This window comes from Gorilla gorilla, chromosome 2 (assembly GCF_029281585.2).
Source record: "Gorilla gorilla gorilla isolate KB3781 chromosome 2, NHGRI_mGorGor1-v2.1_pri, whole genome shotgun sequence".
NCBI classification, from domain to species: domain Eukaryota; kingdom Metazoa; phylum Chordata; class Mammalia; order Primates; family Hominidae; genus Gorilla; species Gorilla gorilla.
The window spans coordinates 207,345,881-207,366,343 of record NC_086017.1 but is presented as its reverse complement, the minus strand read 5'-3'; the positions used below and the strand labels follow the sequence as shown (position 1 = coordinate 207,366,343).

Genomic DNA, 20,463 nt, shown 5'->3' with positions numbered 1-20,463 from the left:
TATTTGGGTTCTTTTTTGATTCCATATGAATTTTAAAGTAGTTTGTTCTCATTCTGTGAAGAATGGTAGTTTTCACATCCTTTGTTAGCTGTATTCCTAGGTATTTTATTCTATTTGTAGCAATTGTGAATAGGAGTTCATTCATGATTTAGCTCTCTGCTTGCCTATTTTGGTTCACTCCAGGAACCACAGAGGACACATTAACAACTGGAAGTAAAACTCCTGCCCCAGTCACCTCAACAGGCTCAACAACAGCGACACTAGAGGGACAATCAACTACAGCTTCTTCAAGGACCTCTAATCAGGACATATCAGCTTCATCTCAGAACCACCAGACTAAGAGCACGGAGACCACCAGCAAAGCTCAAACTGACACCCTCACACAGATGATGACATCAACTCTTTTTTCTTCCCCAAGTGTACACAATGTGATGGAGACTGTTCCTCAGGAGACAGCTCCTCCAGATGAAATGACCACATCATTTCCCTCCAGTGTCACCAACACACTCATGATGACATCAAAGACTATAACAATGACAACCTCCATAGACTCCACTCTTGGAAACACAGAAGAGACATCAACAGCAGGAACTGAAAGTTCTACCCCAGTGACCTCAGCAGTCTCAATAACAGCTGGACAGGAAGGACAATCACGAACAACTTTCTGGAGGAACTCTGCCCAAGACACATCAGCTTCTTCTCAGAACCACTGGACTCGGAGCACGCAGACCACCAGGGAATCTCAAACCAGCACCCTAACACACAGAACCACTTCAACTCCTTCCTTCTCTCCAAGTGTACACAATGTGACAGGGACTGTTTCTCAGAAGACATCTCCTTCAGGTGAAACAGCTACCTCATCCCCCTCTAGTGTCACAAACACATCCATGATTACATCAGAGAAGATAACAGTGACAACCTCCACAGGCTCCACTCTTGGAAACCCAGGGGAGACATCAGTACCTGTTACTGGAAGTCTTATGCCAGTCACCTCAGCATCCTTAGTAACAGTTGATCCAGAAGGACAATCACCAGCAACTTTCTCAAGGACTTCTACTCAGGACACAACAGCTTTTTCTAAGAACCACCAGACTCAGAGCATGGAGACCACCAGAGTATCTCAAATCAACACCCTCAACACCCTCACACCGGTTACAACATCAACTGTTTTATCCTCACCAAGTGGATTCAACCCAAGTGGAACAGTTTCTCAGGAGACATTCCCTTCTGGTGAAACAACCACCTCATCCCCTTCCAGTGTCAGCAATACATTCCTGGTAACATCAAAGGTGTTCAGAATGCCAACCTCCAGAGACTCTACTCTTGGAAACACAGAGGAGACATCACCAGCTGTAAGTGGAACCATTTCTGCAATCACTTCCAAAGTTTCAACCATATGGCGGTCAGACACTCTGTCAACAGCACTCTCCCCCAGTTCTCTACCTCCAAAAATATCCACAGCTTTCCACACCCAGCAGAGTGAAGGTGCAGAGACCACAGGACGGCCTCATGAGAGGAGCTCATTCTCTCCAGGTGTGTCTCAAGAAATATTTACTCCACATGAAACAACAACATGGGCTTCCTCATTCTCCAGCAAAGGCCACACAACTTGGTCACAAACAGAACTGCCCTCAACATCAACAGGTGCTGCCACTAGGCTTGTCGCAGGAAATCCATCTACAGGGACAGCTGGCACTCTTCCAAGGGTCCCCTCTGAGGTCTCAGCAATAGGGGAACCAGGAGAGCCCACCACATACTCCTCCCACAGCACAACTCTCCCAAAAACAACAGGGGCAGGTGCCCAGACACAATGGACACAAGAAACGGGGACCACTGGAGAGGCTCTTGTCAGCAGCCCAAGCTACAGTGTGACTCAGATGATAAAAACGGCCACATCCCCATCTTCTTCACCTATGCTGGATAGACACACATCACAACAAATTACAACGGCACCATCAACAAATCATTCAACAATACATTCCACAAGCACCTCTCCTCAGGAATCACCAGCTGCTTCCCAAAGAGGTCACACTCAAGCCCCGCAGACCACACAAGAAGCACAAACCACGAGGTCCGTCTCCCCCATGACTGACACCAAGACAGTCACCACCCCAGGTTCTCCCTTCACAGCCAGTGGGCACTCGCCCTCAGAAATTGTTCCTCAGGACGCACCCACCATAAGTGTAGCAACAACCTTTGCCCCAGCTCCCACCGGGGATGGTCACACAACCCAGGCCCCGACCACAGCACTGCAGGCAGCACCCAGCAGCCATGATGCCACCCTGGGGCCCTCAGGAGGCACGTCACTTTCCAAAACAGGCGCCCTTCCTCTGGCCAACTCTGTAGTGTCAACACCAGGGGGCCCAGAAGGACAATGGACATCAGCCTCTGCCAGCACCTCACCTGACACAGCAGCAGCCATGACCCAAACCCACCAGGCTGAGGGCACAGATGCCTCTGGACAAACACAGACCAGCGAACTGGCCTCCTCAGGGTCAGGAACCACCTCAGCCGGCACAGCTACCCCTTCCTCATCCAGGGCGAGCGGCACAACACCTTCAGGAAGTGAAGGAATATCCACCTCAGGAGAGACGACAAGGTTTTCATCAAACCCCTCCAGGGACAGTCACACAACCCAGTCAACAACCGAATTGCTGTCAGCCTCAGCCAGTCATGGTGCCACCCCAGTAAGCACAGGAATGGCGTCTGCGATCGTCCCCGGCACCTTTCAACCCACCCTTTCTGAGGCCTCCACTGCAGGGAGACTGACAGGACAGTCAAGCCCAACTTCTCCCAGCGCCTCTCCTCAGGAGACAGCCGCCATTTCCCGGATGGCCCAGACTCAGGGGACAGCAACCAGCAGAGGGTCTGACACCATCGGCCTGGCGTCCCAGGCGACCGACACCTTCTCAACAGTCACACCCACACCTCCTTCGATCACATTCAGGGGGATTACATCTCCACAAACCGAGACCCACACTCTGTCACCTTCAGGGTCTGGTAAAACCTTCATCACGGCCCTCATCAGCAACACCACCCCTCTTCCTGTCACTGACGCTTCCTCAGTATCCACAGGTCACGCCACCTCTCTTCCTCTCACCGACGCTTCCTCAGCATCCACAGGTGACACCACTCCACTTCCTGTCACCGACGCTTCCTCAGTATCCACAGGTGACACCACCCCTCTTCCTGTCACCAGCCCTTCCTCAGTATCCACAGGTCACACCACCCCTCTTCCTGTCACTGACACTTCCGCAGTATCCACAGGTCACGCCACCTCTCTTCCTCTCACCGACGCTTCCTCAGCATCCACAGGTCACGCCACCCCACTTCCTGTCACCGACGCTTCCTCAGCATCCACTGGTGACACGACCCCTCTTCCTGTCACCAGCCCTTCCTCAGTATCCACAGGTCACACCACCCCTCTTCCTGTCACTGACGCTTCCTCAGCATCCACAGGTCACGCCACCCCTCTTCCTGTCACCGACGCTTCCTCAGCATCCACAGGTCACGCCACCCCTCTTCCTGTCACCGATGCTTCCTCAGCATCCACAGGTGACACCACCCCTCTTCCTGTCACCAGCCCTTCCTCAGTATCCACAGGTCACACCACCCCTCCTCCTGTCACCAGCCCTTCCTCAGTATCCACAGGTAACACCACCCCTATTCCTGTCACCAGCCCTTCCTCAGCATCCACAGGTGACAGCATCCCTCTTCCTGTCACTGACGCTTCCTCAGTATCCACAGGTCACACCACCCCTCTTCCTGTGACCAGCCCTTCCTCAGCATCCACAGGTCACACCACTCCTTTTCTTGTCACCGACGCTTCCTCAGCATCCACAGGTGACACCACCCCTCTTCCTGTCACCGACGCTTCCTCAGTATCCACAGGTCACACCACCCCTCTTCCTGTCACCAGCCCTTCCTCAGTATCCACAGGTCACGCCACCCCTCTTCCTGTCACCAGCCCTTCCTCAGTATCCACAGGTCACGCCACCCCTCTTCCTGTCACTGACGCGTCCTCAGCATCCACAGGTGACACCACCCCTCTTCCTGTCACCGACGCTTCCTCAGTATCCACAGGTGACACCACACCTCTTCCTGTCACTGACGCTTCCTCAGTATCCACAGGTGACACCACCCCTCTTCCTGTCACCAGCCCTTCCTCAGTATCCACAGGTGACACCACCCCACTTCCTGTCACTGACGCTTCCTCAGTATCCACAGGTGACACCACCCCTCTTCCTGTCACCAGCCCTTCCTCAGCATTCACAGGTGACACCACCCCTGTTCCTGTCACCAGCCTTTCCTCAGTATCCACAGGTGACACCACCCCTCTTGCTGTCACCGACGCTTCCTCAGCATCCACAGGTCACGCCACCCCTATTCCTGTCACCAGACCTTCCTCAGTATCCACAGGTGACACCACCCCTCTTCCTGTCACCAGCCCTTCCTCAGCATTCACAGGTGACACCATCCCTCTTCCTGTCACCAGCCGTTCCTCAGCATCCACAGGTGACACCACCCCTGTTCCTGTCACCAGCCTTTCCTCAGTATCCACAGGTCACACCACCCCTCTTCCTGTCACCAGCCCTCCCCCAATATCCACAGGTGACACCACACCTCTTCCTGTCACTGACGCTTCCTCAGTATCCACAGGTCACACCACCCCTCTTCCTGTCACCAGCCCTCCCCCAATATCCACAGGTGACACCACCCCTCTTCCTGTCACCGACGCTTCCTTAGTATCCACAGGTGACACCACCCCTCGTCCTGTCACCAGCCCTTCCTCAGCATTCACAGGTCACACCACCCCTCTTCCTGTCACTGACGCTTCCTCAGTATCCACAGGTCACACCACCCCTCTTCCTGTCACCAGCCCTCCCCCAATATCCACAGGTGACACCACCCCTCTTCCTGTCACCGACGCTTCCTTAGTATCCACAGGTGACACCACCCCTCGTCCTGTCACCAGCCCTTCCTCAGCATCCACAGGTCACACCACCCCTCTTCCTGTCACCGACGCTTCCTTACTGTCCACAGGTGACACCACCCCTCTTCCTGTCACTGACGCTTCCTCAGTATCCGCAGGTCACACCACCCGTCTTCCTGTCACCGACGCTTCCTCAGTATCCACAGGTGACACCACCCTTCTTCCTGTCACCGACGCTTCCTCAGTATCCACAGGTCACACCACCCCTCTTCCTGTCACCAGCCCTTCCTCAGCATACACAGGTCACACCACCCCTCTTCCTGTCACCGACGCTTCCTCAGTATCCACAGGTGACACCACCCCTGTTCCTGTCACCAGCCCTTCCTCAGCATCCACAGGTCACACCACCCCTCTTGCTGTCACCGACGCTTCATCAGCATCCACAGGTGACACCACCCCTCTTCCTGTCATCGATGCTTCCTCAGCATCCACAGGTCACCCCACCTCTCTTCCTGTCACCGATGTTTCCTCAGTATCCACAGGTGACACCACCCCTCTTCCTGTCACCAGCCCTTCCTCAGCATCCACAGGTGACATCACCCCTCTTCCTGTCACCAGCCCTTCCTCAGTATCCACAGGTGACACGACCCCTCTTGCTGTCACCGACGCTTCCTCAGTATCCACAGGTGACACCACCCCTGTTCCTGTCACCAGCCCTTCCTCAGTATCCACAGGGGACACCACCCCTCTTCCTGTCACCGACACTTCCTCAGTATCGACAGATGACATCACCGCTCTTCCTGTCACCAGCCCTTCCTCAGTATCCACAGGTGACACCACCCCTCTTCCTGTCACCGACGCTTCCTCAGTATCCACAGGTGACACCACCCCTCTTCCTGTCGCCAGCCCTTCCTCAGCATCCACAGGTGACACCACCCCTGTTCCTGTCACCAGCCCTTCCTCAGTATCCACAGGTCACACCACCCCTCTTCCTGTCACTGACGCTTCCTCAGTATCCACACGTCACGCCACCTCTCTTCCTGTCACTGACGCTTCCTCAGTATCCACAGGTCACACCACCCCTCTTCCTGTCACCAGCCCTTCCTCAGCATCCACAGGTGACACCACCCCTCTTCCTGTCACCGATGCTTCCTCAGTATCCGCAGGTCACACCACACATCTTCCTGTCACCAGCCCTTCCTCAGTATCCGCAGGCCACACCACCCCTCTTCCTGTCACCGACGCTTCCTCAGTATCCACAGGTGACACCACCCCTCTTCCTGTCACTGATGCTTCCTCAGTGTCTACAGGTCACGCCACCCCTCTTCCTGTCACTGACACTTCCTCAGTATCCACAGTTCATGCCACCTCTCTTCCTGTCACCGACGCTTCCTCAGGATCCACAGGTCACACCACCCGTCTTCTTGTCACCAGCGCTTCCTCAGCATCCACAGGTGACAGCACCCCTCTTCCTGTCACCGACGCTGCCTCAGTATCCACAGGTGACACCACCCCTCTTCCTGTCACCAGCCCTTCCTCAATATCCACAGGTGACACCACCGCTCTTCCTGTCACCGAAGCTTCCTTAGCATCCACAGGTGACACCACCCCTCTTCCTGTCACCGACGCTTCCTCAGTATCCACAGGTAACACCACCACTCTTCCTGTCACTAGCCCTTCCTCAGCATCCACAGGTGACGCCACCTCTCTTCCTGTCACCGACGCTTCCTCAGTATCCACAGGTCACGCCACCCCTCCTCCTGTCACCGACGCTTCCTCAGTATCCACAGGTCACGCCACCTCTCTTCTTGTCACCAGCCCTTCCTCAGCATCCACAGGTCACACCACCCCTCTTCCTGTCACCAGCCCTTCCTCAGTATCCACAGGTGACACCACCCTTCTTCCTGTCACCGACGCTTCCTCAGTATCCACAGGTCACACCACCCCTCTTCCTGTCACCAGCCCTTCCTCAGCATACACAGGTCACACCACCCCTCTTCCTGTCACCGACGCTTCCTCAGTATCCACAGGTGACACCACCCCTCTTCCTGTCACCAGCCCTTCCTCAGCATCCACAGGTCACACCACCCCTCTTGCTGTCACCGACGCTTCATCAGCATCCACAGGTGACACCACCCCTCTTCCTGTCACCGATGCTTCCTCAGCATCCACAGGTCACACCACCCCTCTTCCTGTCACCGACGCTTCCTCAGTATCCACAGGTCACACCACCGCTCTTCCTGTCACCAGCCCTTCCTCAGTATCCACAGGTCACGCGACCCCTCTTCCTGTCACCAGCCCTTCCTCAGTATCCACAGGTCACGCCACCCCTCTTCCTGTCACTGACGCTTCCTCAGCATCCACAGGTCACACCACCCCTCTTCCTGTCACCGATGCTTCCTCAGTATCCACAGGTGACAACACACCTCTTCCTGTCACTGACGCTTCCTCAGTATCCACAGGTGACACCACCCCTCTTCCTGTCACCAGCCCTTCCTCAGTATCCACAGGTGACACCACCCCTCTTCCTGTCACCGACGCTTCCTCAGTATCCACAGGTGACACCATCCCTCTTCCTGTCACCAGCCGTTCCTCAGCATCCACAGGTGACACCACCCCTGTTCCTGTCACCAGCCTTTCCTCAGTATCCACAGGTCACACCACCCCTCTTCCTGTCACCAGCCCTCCCCCAATATCCACAGGTGACACCACACCTCTTCCTGTCACTGACGCTTCCTCAGTATCCACAGGTCACACCACCCCTCTTCCTGTCACCAGCCCTCCCCCAATATCCACAGGTGACACCACCCCTCTTCCTGTCACCGACGCTTCCTTAGTATCCACAGGTGACACCACCCCTCGTCCTGTCACCAGCCCTTCCTCAGCATTCACAGGTCACACCACCCCTCTTCCTGTCACTGACGCTTCCTCAGTATCCACAGGTCACACCACCCCTCTTCCTGTCACCAGCCCTCCCCCAATATCCACAGGTGACACCACCCCTCTTCCTGTCACCGACGCTTCCTTAGTATCCACAGGTGACACCACCCCTCGTCCTGTCACCAGCCCTTCCTCAGCATCCACAGGTCACACCACCCCTCTTCCTGTCACCGACGCTTCCTTACTGTCCACAGGTGACACCACCCCTCTTCCTGTCACTGACGCTTCCTCAGTATCCGCAGGTCACACCACCCGTCTTCCTGTCACCGACGCTTCCTCAGTATCCACAGGTGACACCACCCTTCTTCCTGTCACCGACGCTTCCTCAGTATCCACAGGTCACACCACCCCTCTTCCTGTCACCAGCCCTTCCTCAGCATACACAGGTCACACCACCCCTCTTCCTGTCACCGACGCTTCCTCAGTATCCACAGGTGACACCACCCCTGTTCCTGTCACCAGCCCTTCCTCAGCATCCACAGGTCACACCACCCCTCTTGCTGTCACCGACGCTTCATCAGCATCCACAGGTGACACCACCCCTCTTCCTGTCACCGATGCTTCCTCAGCATCCACAGGTCACCCCACCTCTCTTCCTGTCACTGATGTTTCCTCAGTATCCACAGGTGACACCACCCCTCTTCCTGTCACCAGCCCTTCCTCAGCATCCACAGGTGACATCACCCCTCTTCCTGTCACCAGCCCTTCCTCAGTATCCACAGGTGACACCACCCCTCTTCCTGTCACTGACGCTTCCTCAGCATCCACAGGTCACACCACCCCTCTTGCTGTCACCGACGCTTCATCAGCATCCACAGGTGACAGCACCCCTCTTCCTGTCACCGACGCTTCCTCAGTATCCACAGGTGACACCACCCCTCTTCCTGTCACCAGCCCTTCCTCAGTATCCACAGGTGACACCACCCCTCTTCCTGTCACCGACACTTCCTCAGTATCGACAGATGACACCACCGCTCTTCCTGTCACCAGCCCTTCCTCAGTATCCACAGGTCACACCACCCCTCTTCCTGTCGCCAGCCCTTCCTCAGCATCCACAGGTGACACCACCCCTGTTCTTGTCACCAGCCCTTCCTCAGTATCCACAGGTCACACCACCCCTATTCCTGTCACTGACGCTTCCTCAGTATCCACACGTCACGCCACCTCTCTTCCTGTCACTGACGCTTCCTCAGTATCCACAGGTGACACCACCCCTCTTCCTGTCACCGATGCTTCCTCAGTATCCGCAGGTCACACCACCCATCTTCCTGCCACCAGCCCTTCCTCAGTATCCGCAGGTCACACCATCCCTCTTCCTGTCACTAGCCCTTCCTCAGCATCCACAGGTGACACCACCCCTCTTCCTGTCACCAGCCCTTCCTCAATATCCACAGGTGACACCACCCCTCTTCCTGTCACCGACGCTTCCTTAGTATCCACAGGTGACACCACCCCTCTTCCTGTCACCGACGCTTCCTCAGTATCCACAGGTGACACCACCCCTCTTCCTGTCACTAGCCCTTCCTCAGTATCCACAGGTCACACCACCCCTATTCCTGTCACTGACGCTTCCTCAGTATCCACACGTCACGCCACCTCTCTTCCTGTCACTGACGCTTCCTCAGTATCCACAGGTCACACCACCCCTCTTCCTGTCACCAGCCCTTCCTCAGCATCCACAGGTGACACCACCCCTCTTCCTGTCACCGATGCTTCCTCAGTATCCGCAGGTCACACCACCCATCTTCCTGCCACCAGCCCTTCCTCAGTATCCGCAGGTCACACCATCCCTCTTCCTGTCACTAGCCCTTCCTCAGCATCCACAGGTGACACCACCCCTCTTCCTGTCACCGACGCTTCCTCAGTATCCACAGGTGACACCACCCCTCTTCCTGTCACTGATGCTTCCTCAGTGTCTACAGGTCACGCCACCCCTCTTCCTGTCACTGACACTTCCTCAGTATCCACAGTTCATGCCACCTCTCTTCCTGTCACCGACGCTTCCTCAGGATCCACAGGTCACACCACCCGTCTTCTTGTCACCAGCGCTTCCTCAGCATCCACAGGTGACAGCACCCCTCTTCCTGTCACCGACGCTGCCTCAGTATCCACAGGTGACACCACCCCTCTTCCTGTCACCAGCCCTTCCTCAATATCCACAGGTGACACCACCGCTCTTCCTGTCACCGAAGCTTCCTTAGTATCCACAGGTGACACCACCCCTCTTCCTGTCACCGACGCTTCCTCAGTATCCACAGGTAACACCACCCCTCTTCCTGTCACTAGCCCTTCCTCAGTATCCACAGGTCACACCACCCCTGTTCCTGTCACCGGCCCTTCCTCAGTATCCACAGGTCACACCACCCCTCTTCCTGTCACTGACACTTCCTCAGTATCCACACGTCACGCCACCTCTCTTCCTGTCACTGACGCTTCCTCAGTATCCACAGGTCACACCACCCCTCTTCTTGTCACCAGCCCTTCCTCAGTATCCACAGGTGACACCACCCCTCTTCCTGTCACCAGCCCTTCCTCAATATCCACAGGTGACACCACCGCTCTTCCTGTCACCGAAGCTTCCTTAGTATCCACAGGTGACACCACCCCTCTTCCTGTCACCGACGCCTCCTCAGTATCCACAGGTAACACCACCCCTCTTCCTGTCACTAGCCCTTCCTCAGCATCCACAGGTGATGCCACCTCTCTTCCTGTCACCGACGCTTCCTCAGTATCCACAGGTCACGCCACCTCTCTTCTTGTCACCAGCCCTTCCTCAGCATCCACAGGTCACACCACCCCTCTTCCTGTCACCAGCCCTTCCTCAGTATCCACAGGTGACACCACCCCTCTTCCTGTCACCAGCCCTTCCTCAGTATCCACAGGTGACACCACCCCTCCTCCTGTCACCGACGCTTCCTCAGTATCCACAGGTGACACCACCCCTCTTCCTGTCACCAGCCCTTCCTCAGCATCCACAGGTGACACCACCCCTGTTCCTGTCACCAGCCCTTCCTCAGTATCCACAGGTCACACCACCCCTCTTCCTGTCACTGACACTTCCTCAGTATCCACACGTCACGCCACCTCTCTTCCTGTCACTGACGCTTCCTCAGTATCCACAGGTCACACCACCCCTCTTCCTGTCACCAGCCCTTCCTCAGTATCCACAGCTGACACCACCCCTCTTCCTGTCACCAGCCCTTCCTCAATATCCACAGGTGACACCACCGCTCTTCCTGTCACCGAAGCTTCCTTAGTATCCACAGGTGACACCACCCCTCTTCCTGTCACCGACGCCTCCTCAGTATCCACAGGTAACACCACCCCTCTTCCTGTCACTAGCCCTTCCTCAGCATCCACAGGTGATGCCACCTCTCTTCCTGTCACCGACGCTTCCTCAGTATCCACAGGTCACGCCACCTCTCTTCTTGTTACCAGCCCTTCCTCAGCATCCACAGGTCACACCACCCCTCTTCCTGTCACCAGCCCTTCCTCAGTATCCACAGGTGACACCACCCCTCTTCCTGTCACCAGGCCTTCCTCAGTATCCACAGGTCACACCACCCCTCTTCCTGTCACTGACGCTTCCTCAGCATCCACGGGTCACACCACCCCTCTTCCTGTCACCGACACTTCCTCAGTATCCACAGGTGACACCACCCCTCTTCCTGTCACCAGCCCTTCCTCAGTATCCACAGGTGACACCACCCCTCCTCCTGTCACCGACGCTTCCTCAGTATCCACAGGTGACACCACCCCTCTTCCTGTCACCAGCCCTTCCTCAGCATCGACAGGTGACACCACCCCTGTTCCTGTCACCAGCCCTTCCTCAGTATCCACAGGTCACACCACCCCTCTTCCTGTCACTGACACTTCCTCAGTATCCACACGTCACGCCACCTCTCTTCCTGTCACTGACGCTTCCTCAGTATCCACAGGTCACACCACCCCTCTTCCTGTCACCAGCCCTTCCTCAGTATCCACAGGTGACACCACCCCTCTTCCTGTCACCAGCCCTTCCTCAATATCCACAGGTGACACCACCGCTATTCCTGTCACCGAAGCTTCCTTAGTATCCACAGGTGACACCACCCCTCTTCCTGTCACCGACGCTTCCTCAGTATCCACAGGTAACACCACCCCTCTTCCTGTCACTAGCCCTTCCTCAGCATCCACAGGTGACGCCACCTCTCTTCCGGTCACCGACGCTTCCTCAGTATCCACAGGTCACGCCACCCCTCTTCCTGTCACCGACGCTTCCTCAGTATCCACAGGTCACGCCACCTCTCTTCTTGTCACCAGCCCTTCCTCAGCATCCACAGGTCACACCACCCCTCTTCCTGTCACCAGCCCTTCCTCAGTATCCACAGGTGACACCACCCCTCTTCCTGTCACCAGCCCTTCCTCAGTATCCACAGGTGACACCACCCCTTTTCCTGTCACTGATGCTTCCTCAGCATCCACGGGTCACACCACCCCTCTTCCTGTCACCGACACTTCCTCAGTATCCACAGGTGACACCACCCCTCTTCCTGTCACCAGCCCTTCCTCAGTATCCACAGGTGACACCACCCCTCCTCCTGTCACCGACGCTTCCTCAGTATCCACAGGTGACACCACCCCTCTTCCTGTCACCAGCCCTTCCTCAGCATCCACAGGTGACACCACCCCTGTTCCTGTCACCAGCCCTTCCTCAGTATCCACAGGTCACACCACCCCTCTTCCTGTCACTGACACTTCCTCAGTATCCACAGGTCACACCACACATCTTCCTGTCACCAGCCCTTCCTCAGTATCCACAGGTGACACCACCCCTCTTTCTGTCACCAGCCCTTCCTCAATATCCACAGGTGACACCACCGCTCTTCCTGTCACCGAAGCTTCCTTAGTATCCACAGGTGACACCACCCCTCTTCCTGTCACCGACGCCTCCTCAGTATCCACAGGTAACACCACCCCTCTTCCTGTCACTAGCCCTTCCTCAGCATCCACAGGTGATGCCACCTCTCTTCCTGTCACCGACGCTTCCTCAGTATCCACAGGTCACGCCACCTCTCTTCTTGTCACCAGCCCTTCCTCAGCATCCACAGGTCACACCACCCCTCTTCCTGTCACCAGCCCTTCCTCAGTATCCACAGGTGACACCACCCCTCTTCCTGTCACCAGGCCTTCCTCAGTATCCACAGGTGACACCACCCCTCTTCCTGTCACCAGCCCTTCCTCAGCATCCACAGGTGACACCACCCCTCTTCCTGTCACCAGCCCTTCCTCAGCATCCACAGGTGACACCACCCCTGTTCCTGTCACCAGCCCTTCCTCAGTATCCACAGGTCACACCACCCCTCTTCCTGTCACTGACACTTCCTCAGTATCCACAGGTCACACCACCCCTCTTCCTGTCACCAGCCCTTCCTCAGTATCCACAGGTGACACCACCCCTCTTCCTGTCACCAGCCCTTCCTCAATATCCACAGGTGACACCACCGCTCTTCCTGTCACCGAAGCTTCCTTAGTATCCACAGGTGACACCACCCCTCTTCCTGTCACTGACGCCTCCTCAGTATCCACAGGTAACACCACCCCTCTTCCTGTCACTAGCCCTTCCTCAGCATCCACAGGTCACACCACCCCTCTTCCTGTCACCGACGCTTCCTCAGTATCCACAGGTCACGCCACCTCTCTTCTTGTCACCAGCCCTTCCTCAGCATCCACAGGTCACACCACCCCTCTTCCTGTCACCAGCCCTTCCTCAGTATCCACAGGTGACACCACCCCTCTTCCTGTCACCAGCCCTTCCTCAGTATCCACAGGTGACACCACCCCTCTTCCTGTCACTGACGCTTCCTCAGCATCCATGGGTCACACCACCCCTCTTCCTGTCACCGACACTTCCTCAGTATCCACAGGTGACACCACCCCTCTTCCTGTCACCAGCCCTTCCTCAGTATTCACAGGTAACACCACCCCTCCTCCTGTCACCGACGCTTCCTCAGTATCCACAGGTGACACCACCCCTCTTCCTGTCACCAGCCCTTCCTCAGCATCCACAGGTGACACGACCCCTGTTGCTGTCACCAGCCCTTCCTCAGTATCCACAGGTGACACCACCCCTCTTCCTGTCACCGATGCTTCCTCAGTATCCGCAGGTCACACCACCCCTCTTCCTGTCACCAGCCCTTCCTCAGCATCCACAGGTGACACCATCCCTCTTCCTGTCACTAGCCCTTCCTCAGCATCCACAGGTGACACCACCCCTCTTCGTGTCACTGACGCTTCCTCAGTGTCCACAGGTGACACCACCCCTCTTCCTGTCACTGATGCTTCCTCAGTATCTGCAGGTCACACCACCCATCTTCCTGTCACCAGCTCTTCCTCAGTATCCGCAGGTCACACCACCCCTCTTCCTGTCACTAGCCCTTCCTCAGCATCCACAGGTGACCGCACCCCTCTTCCTGTCACCGACGCTGCCTCAGTATCCACAGGTGACACCACCGCTCTTCCTGTCAACAGCCCTTCCTCAATATCCACAGGTGACACCACCCCTCTTCCTGTCACCGACGCTTCCTCAGTATCCACAGGTCACACCACCCCTCTTCCTGTCACTAGCCCTTCCTCAGCATCCACAGGTGACACCACCCCTCTTCCTGTCACCGACGCTTCCTCAGTATCCACAGGTGACACCACCCCTCTTCCTGTCACTGATGCTTCCTCAGTGTCTACAGGTCACGCCACCCCTCTTCCTGTCACTGACACTTCCTCAGTATCCACAGTTGACACCACCCCTCTTCCTGTCATCAGCCCTTCCTTAGCATCCACAGGTGACAGCACCCCTCTTCCTGTCACCGACGCTTCCTCAGTATCCACTGGTGACACCACCCCTCTTCCTGTCACCGACGCTTCCTCAGTATCCACAGGTCACACCACCCCTCTTGCTGTCACCGACGCTTCCTCAGCATCCACAGGTGACAACACCCCTCTTCCTGTCACCGACGCTTCCTCAGTATCCACAGGTCACACCACCCCTCTTCCTGTCACCGACGCTTCCTCAGTATCCACAGGTGACACCACCCCTCTTCCTGTCACCGACGCTTCCTCAGTATCCACAGGTGACACCACCCCTCTTCCTGTCACCAGCCCTTCCTCAGTATCCACAGGTCACACCACCCCTCTTCCTGTCACCGACGCTTCCTCAGTATCCACAGGTCACGCCACCTCTCTTCTTGTCACCAGCCCTTCCTCGGTATCCGCAGGTCACACCACCCCTCTTCCTGTCACCGACGCTTCCTCAGTATCCACAGGTGACACCACCCCTTTTCCTGTCACTGACACTTCCTCAGTATCCGCAGGTCGCACCACTCCTCTTCCTGTCACCGACGCTTCCTCAGTATCCACAGGTGACACCACCTGTCTTCCTGTCACTGACGCTTCCTCAGTGTCTACAGGTCACGCCACCCCTCTTCCTGTCACTGACACTTCCTCAGTATCCACAGGTCACACCACCCCTCTTCCTGTCACCAGCCCTTCCTCAGTATCCACACGTCACGCCACCTCTCTTCCTGTCACCGACGCTTCCTCAGGATCCACAGGTCACGTCACCCCTCTTCCTGTCGCCAGCCCTTCCTCAGCATCCACAGGTCACGCCACCCCTCTTCCTGTCACCGACGCTTCCTCCGCATCCACAGGTGACACCACCCCTCTTCCTGTCACCGACGCTTCCTCAGTGTCCACAGGTCACACCACCCCTCTTCCTGTCACCAGCCCTTCCTCAGCATCCACAGGTCACACCACCCCTCTTCTTGTCACCAGCCCTTCCTCAGCATCCACAGGTCACACTACCCCTCTTCCTGTCACCGACGCTTCCTCAGTATCCACAGGTCACGCCACCTCTCTTCTTGTCACCAGCCCTTCCTCAGTATCCGCAGGTCACACCACCCCTCTTCCTGTCACCGACGCTTCCTCAATATCCACAGGTGACACCATCCCTCTTCCTGTCACCAGCCCTTCCTCGGTATCCACAGGTCACACCACCCCTCTTCCTGTCACTGACGCTTCCTCATCATCCACAGGTGACACCACCCCTCTTCCTGTCACCAGCCCTTCCTCAGTATCCACAGGTCACTCCACCCCTCTTCCTGTCACTGACACTTCCTCAGTATCCACAGGTCGCACCACCCCTCTTCCTGTCACCGACGCTTCCTTGGTATCCACAGGTGACACCACCCCTCTTCCTGTCACCAGCCCTTCCTCAGTATCCGCAGGTCACACCACCCCTCTTCCTGTCACTGACACTTCCTCAGCATCCACAGGAGACACCACCGCTCTTCCTGTCACCGACGCTTCCTCAGTATCCACAGGTGACACCACCCCTCTTCCTGTCACCAGCCCTTCCTCAGTGTCCACAGGTCACGCCACCCCTCTTCCTGTCACCGACGCTTCCTCAGTGTCCACAGGTCACGCCACCCCTCTTCCTGTCACCAGCCCTTCCTCAGTGTCCACAGGTCACGCCACCCCTCTTCCTGTCACCGACGCTTCCTCAGTGTCCACAGGTCACGCTACCCCTCTTCCTGTCAGCAGTGCTACCTCAGCTTCCACAGTATCCTCGGACTCCCCTCTGAAGAGGGAAACATCAGGTAGCTGCCATCTGCCTGGTCTTTATCTCTCCCAGTGGGCCCCTTGGCGGAATTCAGCCTAAGGAGTACCTGAGAACACTGGTGCATTCGCATTACCTGGTGGGGCTGAGTCAGGTCCCACAGGGGAGGAGGTGATGGGTGTGGTGGGTGACAGGCTCACCCTGCTTTGTGCCGTAATCGAAAAGCACTGATGTCGAGAGTAGTTTGGATATGAGCAGGGGAGAGACAAGGAGTTTCCAGCTCTCTCTTCCAGCTCCTGATTTCTTTGAATCTCTTTGACTCTGCTGTTTCGTTGCTGTAAGAAACACCCCTGCCTTCTCTTTTCACGTGTCCAGGAATGATAACACCGTCACTGAAGACAGACGGTGGGAGACGCACAGCCACATCACCACCCCCCACAACCTCCGAGACCATCATTTCCACCACTCCCAGCACTGCCATGCACACCCGCTCCACAGCTGCCCCCATCCCCATCCTGCCTGAGAAAGGTGAGGCCATACAGGCGAGGCCTGTGGCTTTTGAGGGGTGATGTAACTGAAGGCTCCCTCTCAGCCTACTTCCCACAGTCTCTGCTCTCTCGGGTGGGGAGGGCCTTACCGAGGACAGGGACACAGCATCGGAGTCGCTGCTGTGGGCTGGCTTTGTGCATGGCACTGGGCCAGGAGCTGGAGACAGAGAAATTACCCCAGTGCCATTCAGCAAGGGATAGATGGACGGTCTGGTAGAGGCGGTTAGAGGACTCATCCCAGGGTCTAAGTGCACACAATGGAAGGCCCTAAGGAATGCAGAGCCGGGGATGGAGGAGCACCCCAGGCAGGGACGAGGGCGGGAACAGCTGGAACAAAGGTGTGGAAGGTATGAGTGTAGAAGGTATGGGTGTGGAAGGTATGGCCGTGGAAGGTACGAGTGTGGAAGGTATGGGTGTGGAAGGTATGGGTGTGGAAGATATGGGTGTGGAAGCTATGGCCGTGGAAGGTATGGGTGTGGAAGGTATGGATGTGGAAGGTATGGGTGTGGAAGCTATGGCCGTGGAAGGTATGGGTGTGGAAGGTATGGATGTGGAAGGTATGGGTGTGAAAGGTATGGGTGTGGAAGGTATGGGTGTGGAAGGTATGACTGTGGAAGGTATGGGTGTGGAAGGTATGGGTGTGGAAGGTATGGGTGTGGAAGGTATGACTGTGGAAGGTATGGGTGTGGAAGGTATGGATATGGAAGGTATGGGTGTGGAAGGTATGGATGTGGAAGGTATGGGTGTGGAAGGTATGGGTGTGGAAGGTATGGGTGTGGAAGGTATGGGTGTGGAAGGTATGACTGTGGAAGGTACGGGTGTGGAAGGTACGGGTGTGGAAGGTACGGGTGTGGAAGGTACGGATGTGGAAGGTACGGGTGTGGAAGGTACGAGTGTGGAAGGTACGGGTGTGGAAGGTATGGATGTGGAAGGTACGGGTGTGGAAGGTATGGATGTGGAAGGTATGGATGTGGAAAGTATGGGTGTGGAAGGTATGGATGTGGAAGGTATGGATGTGGAAGGTATGGATGTGGAAGGTATGGGTGTGGAAGGTATGGGTGTGGAAGGTATGGGTGTGGAAGGTATGGATGTGGAAGGTATGGCTGTGGAAGGTATGGATGTGGAAGGTATGGATGTGGAAGGTATGGGTGTGGAAGGTATGGATGTGGAAGGTATGGATGTGGAAGGTATGGGTGTGGAAGGTATGGGTGTTGAAGGTATGGGTGTGGAAGGTATGGGTGTGGAAGGTATGGATGTGGAAGGTATGGATGTGGAAGGTATGGGTGTGGAAGGTATGGGTGTGGAAGGTATGGATGTGGAAGGTATGGGTGTGGAAGGTATGGGTGTGGAAGGTATGGGTGTGGAAGGTATGGCCGTGGAAGGTACGAGTGTGGTAGGTATGGCTGCAGAAAGTCGTCCCGGTGCTGCATGGGGAGCGGATCCCCGAAGCATTTGGGGTGGCTGAAAATGAGAAGAAGGGTAGCCAAAAGTGCGGCCGGCATGCGGGGAATCCTGTAGGCAACGGGAGCCAGGGAGGACTCAGTTTCGCATTGTACAAATGGCATTTAACAAGTGGCGCCTGGAGCGGTCCGATTTGCAGGCAGTGAGGAGGCCAGGAGAGCCTGCGGGTTTCCAAGCAGGACCAGGGGAGGGCGCCAAGGAGTCGGCAGCTGCGAGAAATATTTGGGACAAGGTTTCTCAAACTGGAGCCCGAGGGCCTCTAGGGAGTCCTAGGTTAAATTGGAGGAGTCTTCAAGTTTATCTGGAGAAAGGCCGTCTTAGGAAACAAGTCTCATTCCCTGAAAAGGGCTTTGTAGTTACTCATCTTCATTGCGCTGGACTTTTGTCTATTTTTTTCTTTTTTTTTGAGACGGAGTTTTCGCTCTTGTTGCCCAGGCTGAAGTGCAGTGGCACGATCTCAGCTCACGGAACCTCAGCCTCCCGGGTTCAAGCGATTCTCCTGCCTCAGCCTCCCGAGTGGCTGGGATTACAGGCATGCGCCACCACACCCGGCTAATTTTTGTATTTTAAGTAGAGACAGGGCTTCTCCATGTTGGTCAGGCTGGTCTCGAACTCCTGACCTCTTGATCCTCCCGCCTCAGCCTCCCAAAGTGCTGGGATTACAGGCGTGAGCCACCGCACCCAGCATGGACTTTTGTCTTTTAACCCTGAAAAGGATTGGCACTAACTAAGAGATTGAGAATCGTTTGCTGGTATTCTGACAGCAGGACCTGTTTTTCTCCAAGCTGGGGAAGGATGAGAGGCGTAGTTTAGGGAGTAAAATGACCACATGCATTCAATGTGGGTGGAGAGGGAGCGAGAAGCACCCTTGATGGCTGACTCTGGGGCCCTTGGGGAACACGGGACAGGTGTGGGCAGCCTGCGGGGAGCGCTCTGGGATCCCTTTCAGCCCTAAAGAAGGCCCAGGCCCACTTGGACTTCCTGCTCTTCTCTGTCCTGGCCCAGGAGTTTCCCTCTTCCCCTATGGGGCAGGCGCCGGGGACCTGGAGTTCGTCAGGAGGACCGTGGACTTCACCTCCCCACTCTTCAAGCCGGCGACTGGCTTCCCCCTTGGCTCCTCTCTCCGTGATTCCCTCTACGTGAGTCCGGGCTGCGGCCCGCGCAGCCTGAACTCCCCGGGCCCACTTCTCTCTCCAGCTTCGAGAGGGAACCCAGAGGAAGCGGGAATGGAAGCAGCCTTGGCTGGGCCCCTCGTTCACCCCCACAGCCTCCTTAATGTCAGGCCTCTGCCTGAGGAACACCGGGTGCCAGGCGAGGGCTGCCCACCTGCTGGGCCCACCGCTGCTTCTGCGGTGCCTTCTCAGGGGTGAAAAGCCACACTTGGGAAACTGGACTGTTCCTGCCCTTTCCACCTTCTGGGATTCGTCTCTGGCCCCCTGGTCCCTGCCTCCTGGAGCAGAGTTGGAGGGACAATCCTGGCTCCTGTGGCCCCGAGGGAGGAGGCTGAGTCCGAACACAGCATGAGAGGGCGACTGAGCGATGGGGAGGGTGTCCACACCTGCTGAGCGATAGAGAGAGGGTGTCCACACCTGCTGAGCGATAGAGAGAGGGTGTCCACACCTGCTGAGCGATAGAGAGAGGGTGTCCACACCTGCTGAGCGATAGAGAGAGGGTGTCCACACCTGCTGAGCGATAGAGAGAGGGTGTCCACACCTGCTGAGCGATAGAGAGAGGGTGTCCACACCTGCTGAGCGATAGAGAGAGGGTTTCCACACCTGCTGAGCGATGGAGAGAGGGTGTCCACACCTGCTGAGCGATAGACAGAGGGTGTCCACACCTGCTGAGCGATAGACAGAGGGTGTCCACACCTGCTGAGCGATAGAGAGAGGGTGTCCACACCTGCTGAGCGATGGAGAGAGGGTGTCCACACCTGCTGAGCGATAGAGAGAGGGTGTCCACACCTGCTGAGCGATAGAGAGAGGTTTCCACCC

At 56.5% G+C, this 20,463-nt stretch overlaps 1 protein-coding gene across 2 annotated transcripts in view; it reads left to right on the top strand.

Moving 5' to 3' along the window:
• The window catches only part of MUC4 (mucin 4, cell surface associated), a 70,016-nt gene that overhangs the window by 20,926 nt on the left and 28,627 nt on the right, over positions 1-20,463 (top strand). The window contains exons 2-27 of one of the 2 annotated variants that reach the window (XM_063704494.1): positions 184-3,075; positions 3,124-3,555; positions 3,604-3,891; positions 3,940-5,283; positions 5,332-5,523; positions 5,572-6,339; positions 6,388-6,819; positions 6,964-7,539; positions 8,212-8,691; positions 8,740-8,931; positions 9,172-9,555; positions 9,652-9,795; positions 10,036-10,515; positions 10,660-10,995; positions 11,140-12,435; positions 12,484-12,627; positions 13,060-13,299; positions 13,396-13,779; positions 13,876-14,163; positions 14,404-15,075; positions 15,316-15,363; positions 15,460-15,651; positions 15,892-16,371; positions 16,420-16,503; positions 16,839-16,991; positions 19,478-19,611. In XM_063704494.1, the coding sequence (XP_063560564.1) occupies positions 184-3,075; positions 3,124-3,555; positions 3,604-3,891; positions 3,940-5,283; positions 5,332-5,523; positions 5,572-6,339; positions 6,388-6,819; positions 6,964-7,539; positions 8,212-8,691; positions 8,740-8,931; positions 9,172-9,555; positions 9,652-9,795; positions 10,036-10,515; positions 10,660-10,995; positions 11,140-12,435; positions 12,484-12,627; positions 13,060-13,299; positions 13,396-13,779; positions 13,876-14,163; positions 14,404-15,075; positions 15,316-15,363; positions 15,460-15,651; positions 15,892-16,371; positions 16,420-16,503; positions 16,839-16,991; positions 19,478-19,611 (13,055 nt within the window). Of the gene's footprint in view, positions 1-183; positions 16,504-16,838; positions 16,992-19,477; positions 19,612-20,463 lie in introns of both variants that reach the window. The other variant, XM_063704493.1, reaches the window with a different exon arrangement.